Below are 10,020 nucleotides of genomic sequence, written 5' to 3' on the forward strand. Positions count from 1 at the left end.
AGTGTGCAGCCAATTTGCATGGAAGGGACGAGGGGAAACCCCAGGAAATGCACAGCCCAGCATTAATCAAATCTCTCTAATAATAAACCCCTGAGCCATGCAGTGGCTCAAGGCTGCAGCTCGTGGGGCCATGGAGGGAGCCGAGGGGGAGTAGACACTGCTGGAGAGTCAGACGTGAGTTTTACCCCATGGAGGGCTGCAGGGGGCTGGGGGTTTGGGCTTTGTCTGTGCCAGGGTTTGGGGTTGGTTGTGCTCCCAGGGCCTGCAGGGAGTGGAGGGTCTGCTCAGAGCTCCCACCCTGCTGAAGGTGGTCAGTGCTGTGGGGCTGGGGAGAGGATCACAGAATGGTTTGAGCTGATAGGGAGCTTAATTCTCATCCAGTTCCAACCCCCCTGCCATGGCCAGGGATACCTTTTACTATCCCAGACTGCTTCAAGCCCCATGCAATGTGGCCTTGGACACTCCCAGTGATCCAGGGACAGCCACAGCAGCTCTGGGAATCTGAGCCAGGCCCTCACCATCCTCAAAGGAAAAATTTTTTTCCTGATGGCTGCTCCAAATCTACCCTCCTTCAGCTTAAAGCCATTCCCCCTTGTCCTGTGGTTGCTTAAAGCTTGGCATGAGGGGTCCGTGGGGGAATTCAGAGGGTCCTGGTGGTTGAGAGGCAGAGAGAAAGACTCACCTGGCTCTGCTGGAAAATCCATGGCTGAGAAGTCCATGCTGGGAGCACCACGTGTACCTTGGGACTCCCCAAGGAGGGGAAGATCTGTCCTAGATGAGACTCAACATCTCCTTGGATGTGTCCTCACAGCATCTGGGAGGAAGGTTCCCAGCCTGCTGCCCCTCAGCTTCAACACAGCCCCAGATCTGTTTCCCATCAATTATCCCATGGGAAACCCCACCTAGGTCAAGGATGGCTCAGCTCCCTGCCATCCCCAGGGCCTGCAGTGACTCCCAAAGAGCTTCCTGCCACCCCTGGGTGGCTTCTCTGGGTACAAAGTTTCTTCCAAGAGCATCCGAGGAGAGCAATGGCCTGAGCCTCGCTCTGCCCTGGGGAGGTCTCCAGTCAGCTTCACAGAAAGTCATTATTTAATTTTACAACAATGTTAATTGAACATCTGGGAGTGTCAGGCCAGCATCCCAATGCAGAGAGGATTTTTCCCTGGGAATGGGAGGGTTTCACTTGTGCTGCCCCAGGTAGGACTCAGCCCATCCCCAGCCCCTCTGCAGGGAAGGTGCTGGGTGGGCAGTGGCAGGACAGATGTACAAAGTGCTCCATCTCTGCAAGTTCCCAAGTCCTGGAGAGAGAGGAGACATCCTGGCAGAGTGCAGGGGATTTTCTGTCTAGAAATCAAAGGTTTGGCTTTGCCAAAGCAGCAGCTCAGCCTTCGGGCACGGAGGGGCCACGCTGCGGCTTCGGGGAGGTTTCAGACCTTTGGGCCCCGTCAGCACCAGCATCTCCCACCCGAGCAGGAAACAGCTGCGGCTCCAGGGGAGGGATGTGGCTCCGGGGAGCCCTCTCAGGCAGCAAAAGGCACATTTCCATCACGGCCACCCTCGTGCTGGGTCAGAGCTTCCTGCAGCTGCTCCGTGGCGCTGCACAACACGGGAGCTTTTGTCAGCCAGCTAATTCTTCAAAATGTTACGTTTTCGAGCAGATTTTTATGCTGCTGGGAAGTGTTCCTGTGCCTCTGGCAAAACGTCCAGTGCACAAGGGCACGGGGAGCGCTGGGGCAGCAGAGGATGGCACAAGCAGCCCGTGACAGGGACATGAGCACGTCCACCTCCAGCTGGCACTGGTTAAATGGTGCCCAAAGTCTCCTGGAGAGGTTTCCCTCCTTCTGCTCTGATGTCTTTTAGATCAGCCTGGGTTTCACTATGACACCAGAACACCCAACAGAAAGGGCAGGAATGACACACAAGGTGGAGTTTCTGGTATTTTCAGACATGAATTGTCCCCAGTACTCGTTCTCCCCCTGGCAGGTGCAGGGATCCCCAGACCCAGCATGGGGCCACCCCTAAGCCAGGGTGGGCTCTCTGTGTCTCCCCTGGGACTGGCATAGACACACACACCGTTTGAAAAGCAGATTTGGCCGTGTGCTCTTGCTCAAACCTGGGACCAGAGAGGGCTGAGGGACAGCCAGGATCTCCAGGATCTCCCTGCCCTAGGAAGGGATGAAGTGGCTGCAGAGCAGCCCCGTGGTGGTCACCCCGTACCTACCTGTGCCTCTGTCCTGCAGCCATGGATGGGACCCGTGTGGGGCAGGATGCCATGAAGAACTGCACTGACCAGGAGTACTGGGACACCCTCGTTTCCCAGTGCATCCCCTGCAGCCTGGCGTGCAGGCACTCCCTGGCCAGGAGGTGTGATGCTGTGTGTGGTGAGTGCTGGGCTGTCCCTGCATGGAAGAGTCAGGGGTGGGGCGAAGCTGGGAAGGAGGATCAGACCCCGGGACAGGCTCTGAGCCAGCTCAGCTTTGCAGAGCTTCAAACCACAGCCAAAACCACAGGGGGATGTGACAGCTCCCCATGGATGGGCTGGGGCTGGCAACAGCTCAGGAGAGAGACCAGGACCAAGAGCCTGCAGCTCTGCACCGCTCCTTCTGGGGTCACAGCGCTCATGTCCCCTGTTGGGGCCACCCCACCCTCCAAAGGCAGGGCTGGGGAGCCACCAGATTTGGTGGATGTGGATAATGATAAACCCCTGACCTGGGACAGGCACTGAGGTGTCCTGAAAACAAGTGGGGAGCAGGAAAGGGGAGGGAGAAACTTTGCATCCCAACCCTGTGCCAGTGCCCTTCCTTGAGCTGAGGTGGCTTCACCCCATCCTAGGGTTCATTCAGTAGCCACAGGTGAACATCTCCTCGTTAAGGACAGGGATGCCATTCCTGGCATCCCGAGCCAGTGCTGAGGCAGGTTTTGGTGTGTCCCAAAAAGCCACGGAAGCCCCAGGGCAGCAGCAGCAGCTCTGAGAGCAGCAGCCAGGAGCTCCCAGGTGAGCGCAGCTGCCTCTGCCTGGCTGAGACCATCCCAAAGCAGCTGCCAGCGGATGCCTTTCCCCGGCTCTCCACCACAAATCCCGGGGCTCTGTCACCCTGCAGAGGTTGCCAGTGCTCCGGGCAGGGGGCAGGTCCCACCCTGTGCCTGCCGGGGCCGTGAGCTGGGCTCATCCTCTCGTGAATGCGGGCCTTGGGGTGGGGGGGGTATGTGCTGAGGACACGGTGATCACCTCCCTCCTCTCCCCCAGAGTCCATGGACTGCAACAAGAGACCCGGATTTTACTACGACGATCTTGTGAGGAGCTGCATCAAGTGCAGCTCGGTGTGCGGGCAGCACCCCAAGGAATGTGCCCTGACCTGCGAGCGTGAGTGGGGAAGGGGCACCAAAAACCCCCCACTTTGTCCTGAGGGTTGCACTTCTGGGGGCTGCCATTCCACTGGGGCTGGGCAAATGCAGCCAGGGCATCTCTTTCCCATTTTCTCCATCATACAGTGGCTTTTCCCCATTGTGTGGTGGTGTTTTACTGGCTGGGAGCTGTAAAACAGGTTGGAATTGGCAGCTGTGGATCTCACCCGGCTGAGCTGCCCCCAGCCCTCGGGGAGGGGGAGGAGGAGGGGACAGATCTCCAAGATCTCCAAGTCCTACATTTGGGTTGAAACGATCCCTGAAGATGGGGGAGGGCATGAATGGGGTGTGGGAAGGGATCTCCTCTATCTCACCATGGAAGAACAGAGGGGATATAGAGCTGGGATGCCCCTGATGCCACTGTGTGCCTTATAGGGGTGAGACCCACAGGGTAGAAATCCATATGGAGTGAAAAACACCTTCCTGGATGGAGAGAAAGGCCCATGGGCTGCTCTGTGCTCAATGTCACAGAATCAGGGTGGTTTAAGTTGCAAGATACCTTAAAGACCATCTTGTTCCACCCCCTGCCATGTACAGGGACACCTTCTCCTAGACCAGGTTGCTCCAAGCCCCATCCAATCCCATTTGTCCCACTGGGAAAAAGAAAAGGATCCAAATTATCCACTGGAGGAAATCCACGGCACTCAAATCACTCAGGTCTCAAATTCTTTCCCAGTGGAGGGCAGAGGCACTGTCAGCTCTTTCCCTGTCAGAAATGCACCCCAGAGGTGTCTGAGCTGCCCCATCTCTGTGCCCCACAGCCACCCCTGCAGCCGTGCTGGAGCAGAAGGCGTGTGCAGAGCAGGACCCGTGGTTGGTGCTGTACCTGCTGCTGGGGCTCTGCCTCTGCTCCCTCCTCTGCTCCCTGCTCCTGGGCTGGACCCACCTGCGCAGGAAGGGAGAGGGGGTCTCCTGCCAGGCCAGTGCTGGGACCTGCCACTGCAAGGAGGACCTTGCCAAAGGTGGGTGCTGGCAGCACTGGGGGCACTGGGAGAGGGTGGGAAGTGTGTGGGGGGCAGGCTCGGGCTGCCAGGCACTGCTGGAGAGGCAGAAAAGCAGAGCCATTTCCTAACAGGGGAGGGAGAAAAATCAAACACGTTGAGTGTGAGCCTGGGAGAAGAGCAGAGCTGGACCCCTGTGTCCGATTCTCCACCTCAGTCACTCCCTGCCAAGCCCCAGGCACAGCTTCCCCCTTGGAGCTGCTCCACAGCCAGCACTTCTCCAGTCTCCATCCAGAGGCTGAGGGGAGAAAAGCCAACCCTTTTCCAAAATAAGCACCTGTCCCAGAAAAACCCAGTTTTAGTTCTGCAGCCAGAGGGGCTCCACAAGTCCTTGTGTTTGGGAGAAAAGGAGAAAGGACAATGTGGAACAATTCAACATGGAAAAGGTGTTTTTATTCTTCCCTCTTCTCTTCTCTTCTCTTCTCTTCTCTTCTCTTCTCTTCTCTTCTCTTCTCTTCTCTTCTCTTCTCTTCTCTTCTCTTCTCTTCTCTTCTCTTCTGCCTTTCCAAAGAAAAAATGCCTAGTTACCTATTCCTGCACACATCACACACATCCATGTTTACATACATCCACCTCAAAGCCATGAATGTCAAAAATCACAGAGGAAGACCCCATGAGCCAGTGTGACACCTGAACTCTCCCTCAAGCCATTCCTGTCTGCTTTACTGGAGAACACAGGGATCAAAGGGTCATTTTTAAGATAAGCCCCCAAGTTTGGAGAGATTTTCTGGTGATGTTTTAGGTGATGCAGTGAATCCATGCTGGGAGCTGGGTGTCCTCTCCAGTCCCAGGACCAGCTTTTCAAAGGCTCTAGTGCAGCCCTTTGGAGCATTCTCAGGTAAAAGCTGCTCCTAAACCTCCTCAGCTGACTCAGAGTTTAGTTGCAGATCGGCTGGTGGAAGCTGGCAGCGTTGGTGATGGATTCACCAGCATCAGAATCCCAGAGCCAGTGGAAACCTGTGGCTTCTGCTTCCCTGGACACGGCTCTGCTGTACAAGAGACCAAATCCTGCCACAGCAGCTCCTGCCAGCCTGGGGAAAGGGCTGCTCCCTCCTTCTCTGGGATCTGCAGCACGGGGAGCGCTGGGGCCGTTCCCAGCCCGGACGACGGCCACTTCAAAATCATCTGTTCTCCTTCCCAAGAGAAGACACCCATGGTGTGAACACAGGGGATGTTCCAGCAAGGGATCAGAATGGAGGGATGCTTCCTCTGCCCCCAAATCAAAGCTGCTTCATCATCTGCTGCCAGTGACTGAAACAGCCCCTACCCAGCCCAGGCTCTGATGAGGGCTGTAGGACAGAGACGGGGCTGGAGGTTGCACAGAGCTGTTTGCTTCCACTCAGGAAACTAAATTACCATTATTCTTGTGCACTCCCAGTGAAAGAAGTTGCTTCCCATGTATCAGCACCTGACTTTATCCTCCAGCTTGTCCTCAGTGCATTCCGGCCACTGGGGACATCCCATGGAGGGTTTTCATCCTGGTTCCCCCACCAGCAGCATCCCTGCAAAGGATCAAGTGGTGCCCCCACTGGTCCCCGTGGAGAGTTCACCTCTCCCTGCTGGAGATTCCTTCATGTATCAGAACAATTTTCAGCACAGCTGTAAACGTCCCAAACATGGCATTGGACCCAAGGATTTACTGATGGGATTTATAAGGAGCCAGTGTGGGAAGCTCCACTGCCAGTTTCCAGCACTGCTGTGGGTGATTGGTGAGGCTTTGCCTCATGACCAGGACATGATGCTGCATGTGAGGAGCTGAGACAGGCACCAAAATCCTCAATGGAGTTGGGTTTAAATTAAACTGGTTAAACCATCAATTCCTGTGGTCCCCAGACCAGTGATTTCCTGCCCCACAGGCTCAGCTCCCATAGTCTCCAACACCATGGCCCCAAATCCTCTGGTATCAACAGCAACCCAGTTCCTCTAGAACTCCAAAAGCCTTTCAGCCCCAGAAGTCATCTTGGCCTCCACCCCTGCTGAGCTCCCCACCCCTGCTCAGCCTCAGCTCTCCTTCATTCTGCACCATGGCACAGATTAATCTCTGGATTAATCTCATTGATTAATGGTTTGGGTTGGAAGGAATATTAAAGATTATCACATTTCCACCCCCTACCATGGGCAGAGACACCTTCTACCATCCCAGGTTGCTCCAAGCCCTGTCCAACCTGGCCTTGGACACTTCCAGGGATCCAGGGGCAGCCACAGCTTCCCTGGGCACCCTGTGCCAGGGCCTCTCTGCCCTCACAGGGAGGAATTTCTTCCCAATGTCCCATCTAACCCTGTCCTCTGGCACTGGGAAGCCATTCTCCCTTGTCCTGTTACCCTCTGCCCCATCCCAAGTCCCTCTCCACCTCTCCTGGAGCCCCTTTAGGCCCTGGAAGGGGCTCTGAACCCTCCCTGGAGCCTTCTGCTCTCCAGCTGAACAGCCCCAGCTGTCCCAGCCTGGCTCCAGAGGGTCTCCAGCTCTCGGAGCAGCTCCCTGGACTCACTCCACAGTTCCACATCCTGTTTATGTTAGGGACACCAGAGCTGGAGTCAGTGCTGCAGGTGAAGGATTTTGCACTTACCTGGGGGCAGCAGCAGCACATCCTCCCCTGGCACCAGGGCTGGGAATGCCCCCAGCTCTGTGCCCCCTCTGCCCAAGCACTTCCCAGCAAGGACAGGGAATTCAGGGCAATGAAAACCCTGAGCAGCAGCCAGTGCCTCACCAGGCTGTCCCTTTCCAGCAGGGAGCTCCTGGGGACACATGGATCCAGTCCAGCTCTGGTGCCCTACAGACCTTCAAGTGTCACCTCCAGGAACCCCTGGTCATGGTATTTATACCAAGGGATTCAGAACCTTATTTAAAACCAGGACAGAATTAAGCGAACACGTGCAATTAGGGCATCCCTGGAGGATTAAGAGGCATCAATTATTCAAATGAGAAGGATTTTAGGGCCATGCCTGTGCCAGGGAGAGCAGGAGCTCACCCTGTGTGGCACCAGCAGCTCCTGCCACAGCTGGCTCAAGAGGCCACTCACCTCACACCCAGGCACAGCCAGGGTTGGGACAGGGCTGCTCCTCCTGTCACCATGTGGTGTCTCAAAAACTGGGGAAAACACTCATCAGAAGCCAAATCCATCCCAGAAACAAGAGGGGAGCATCCCTCACCCTCCCCTCCTTGTGGGAATGTAACTACAATTATCAGCAGAGAAAAGGTAACACAGAGCAACTTGAACAAATTAGCAGGAAAATGACAAACACCCCTATCTGGAGAACCAAGAGGAATCAATGGATTTGGCATCACATTTTACAGCCACTGGCCAGCAGCTCTGAAGGATCATACCTGGAGACATCAGCTCCAATATTAGAGGGACGCCGTGTACAGGACAGCAGCAATTCCAGATGGGACCAGTCAAACCACATGGGATTAAGGGCACTGAGTCTGAGCGAGAGACCCCGCCCAGGGTTTAAGCAATTGTCACTTTTCTGCTTTTTCCATCAGGCACCGGCATCAGGCAAAGCTTTATCTCTACTCGAGTGGCTGAGGGACATGAATATGTAGCTAAAACCACTTTCTGGCTATTTCTGTATCCCCTGTAGAGCTGTGTTCACTGCTGGCAGGTAACAGAACACACCCCGCCGTGAGCCCGCATCGCTGCACCAGGCTTTGTTTGCAGTCATTTCTGCAAATGCCTCCTCCCAACAGATCCAGCTGTGCCGATAGAAAATGTACCTCAAAATAAACAAGTCAAGCCCAAACTGCTGCCCATGATGAGGAGCTGCCGCCGGTGGAGGAGGCAGCCTGTCACTGCTGACTGTCAGCACCTCAGGGAGGCTTCGCTTCACCCTCTCTCCCTTCGGCTGTTCCGTGGCCGGCGCTTTCCTACGGGCGATGTTGAGGGAGTTCCACGGAGAAACCTCCCGGCTCTGCCGGGAATAATTGAGTGCAGGAGCTGCCTGGCTGCTGCTGAAGGGATGGAGGGCGAGAGAAGGCTGTGTTTGAGGGAAAGCAGCGTGAGGGGCAGCGCTGCTCGTACGCCAGCAGCTGCTCTTCCATTTTTATAGGAAAAGGCAAAATGCTGTCCCCTCCTCTCGGAACCGCCATGGATTTACTGCCGCTGGAAATAGAACCCGCTGTGATTGGGACAGGAGCACGGGGGCTGGGGCGGCAGAAAAGAATAATAGACCTTTTAATACCCCAGAAATTGTGCTTTTGAAAGCAGAAAGAGAGGCTTGAAAGCTCCCCCCGAGAACCATCTGCGTCGGTGCAGCCGCACAGAGCAGATCCCTCTCCACCAGATGGGCGGGGAGGAAAAACCAAGGGTGATTTATACGGCGGCCTCGTCCCTAAACAATTTGTTCCCGGAGGCTTAACAAAGCCGGCTGCAGCAGCTCCGCCGGCTGAGCGTGTGCTGCGGAGAACAGAATTCATTAAAAGGGCAGGCAAAAGCTCAGAGCTCGGCGCCACAAAGCGAAGGCACGGCCGGAGTCATCCTCAGCCTGGCCGGGCTGTGCCGCGCGGTGGCAGCGCTCATCCAGGCGGGAATGCCAGTGCAGCGGCGCCGGGGATGACGAGAGGCTGCTCCCTGCCTCCCTCCGCAAGGCTGCTGCATTATTAAAAGGTAGCGGAAAGCGTCGCACGGCATCCGCACGACGCCGCGCTGGGCTCGGGGGAAGGAGGGGCCCCTCTCTCTCCTCTCCTGCGGCTCCCCAGCCGCGCTGCAGCGCAGGAATGCTCGGCTTCGACCGGGCGGCCCCGAGTATAACGGAAATGAAATGACACAGGCAGGGAAGGCCTGGCCGCGGCAGCACCGGGGCAGCCCCACACCACACCCAACCTCCCGGCTCTGACTCCAGATGCTTCGACTTGTGCTTTCTTCCTCCTTGCCTGTCCCAGATGTACAAATCCTCCTCGTCCTGTTCCAGTCTGTGTGCAAATGAAAACAATTCCACCGTCCTTCTGCTCAGCTGCTCTTGTAAGATGGTGATTTAATAACCAAACCCACTCAATTCCCTTATTTTCCTGTTTTGCTGTTTATCACACTGTGTCTCGGGCAGGTTTCACACCTGTACCTCATTCCTAGAGCACAGAATGAAAGGCTCACATCCCTCCCTGCCCTTCCACACTGGCAAAGCCGAAGAATGGCTGCCGGGTTTATGCAGAGGTTAAAGATCAGAGAAGCTGTGGCTGCCCCTGGATCCCTGGAAGTGTCCAAGGCCAGGTTTGGACAGAGCTTGGAGCAACTTGGGACAGTAGAAGGTGTCCCTGCCCATGGCAAGGGCTGGAACAAAATGTTCCTGAAAGTCCATCCCAAACCATTGTCTGACTTTTGGTGTGACACCGATTTACAAAGTGCCCAGTTGACACTTCAGCCTCTCCACAAGGGAGAACAAAGCTATTTTTGCTCTTCCAGCTCTGTTCTCAAGGCTTCCTCTCCCAGGCTGTGATTCCACCCCCAGCCCAAGCTCCTGAGAGCAAGATCCAGCATGAGCAGCTCCTGCTGGTACCTCAGCACAGCCATGGAGGGGGAGGAAAGGCCCCAGAGCTGCAAGCTGACAACACCAACACACACAGGCTGTGGCACTGCAAGAGGAGAAGAGCACGTGAAGGGTTAATCCATGTGGGAGGATA

The 10,020-nt window shown here is 55.9% G+C and overlaps 1 protein-coding gene across 1 annotated transcript; it reads left to right on the top strand.

The window, feature by feature from the left end:
• The first annotated feature begins 94 nt into the window (after positions 1 to 94).
• On the top strand, positions 95 to 6,273 carry TNFRSF13B (TNF receptor superfamily member 13B). Its single transcript, XM_083872798.1, has 5 exons — positions 95 to 174; positions 2,241 to 2,381; positions 3,248 to 3,364; positions 4,167 to 4,367; positions 5,288 to 6,273. Exons 2-5 carry the CDS (start codon positions 2,243 to 2,245, stop codon positions 5,566 to 5,568), a joined length of 738 nt encoding a protein of 245 aa, XP_083728924.1. The 5' UTR covers positions 95 to 174; positions 2,241 to 2,242; the 3' UTR covers positions 5,569 to 6,273.
• Positions 6,274 to 10,020: the final 3,747 nt, after the last annotated feature.

The sequence above is a fragment of the Zosterops lateralis genome (genome assembly GCF_965231275.1).
Source record: "Zosterops lateralis genome assembly, chromosome: 15".
Lineage (NCBI taxonomy): Eukaryota > Metazoa > Chordata > Aves > Passeriformes > Zosteropidae > Zosterops > Zosterops lateralis.

What these genes read in the sequence shown, in the direction of transcription:
- TNFRSF13B (XM_083872798.1), top strand. Translation starts at nt 2,243, where the DNA reads ATGGATGGGACCCGTGTGGGGCAGGATGCCATGAAGAACTGCACTGAC. An exon ending in GAGGTGTGATGCTGTGTGTG is followed by an intron (nt 2,382 to 3,247) that starts GTGAGTGCTGGG and finishes CCTCTCCCCCAG; the next exon opens with AGTCCATGGACTGCAACAAG. An exon ending in ATGTGCCCTGACCTGCGAGC is followed by an intron (nt 3,365 to 4,166) that starts GTGAGTGGGGAA and finishes TGTGCCCCACAG; the next exon opens with CCACCCCTGCAGCCGTGCTG.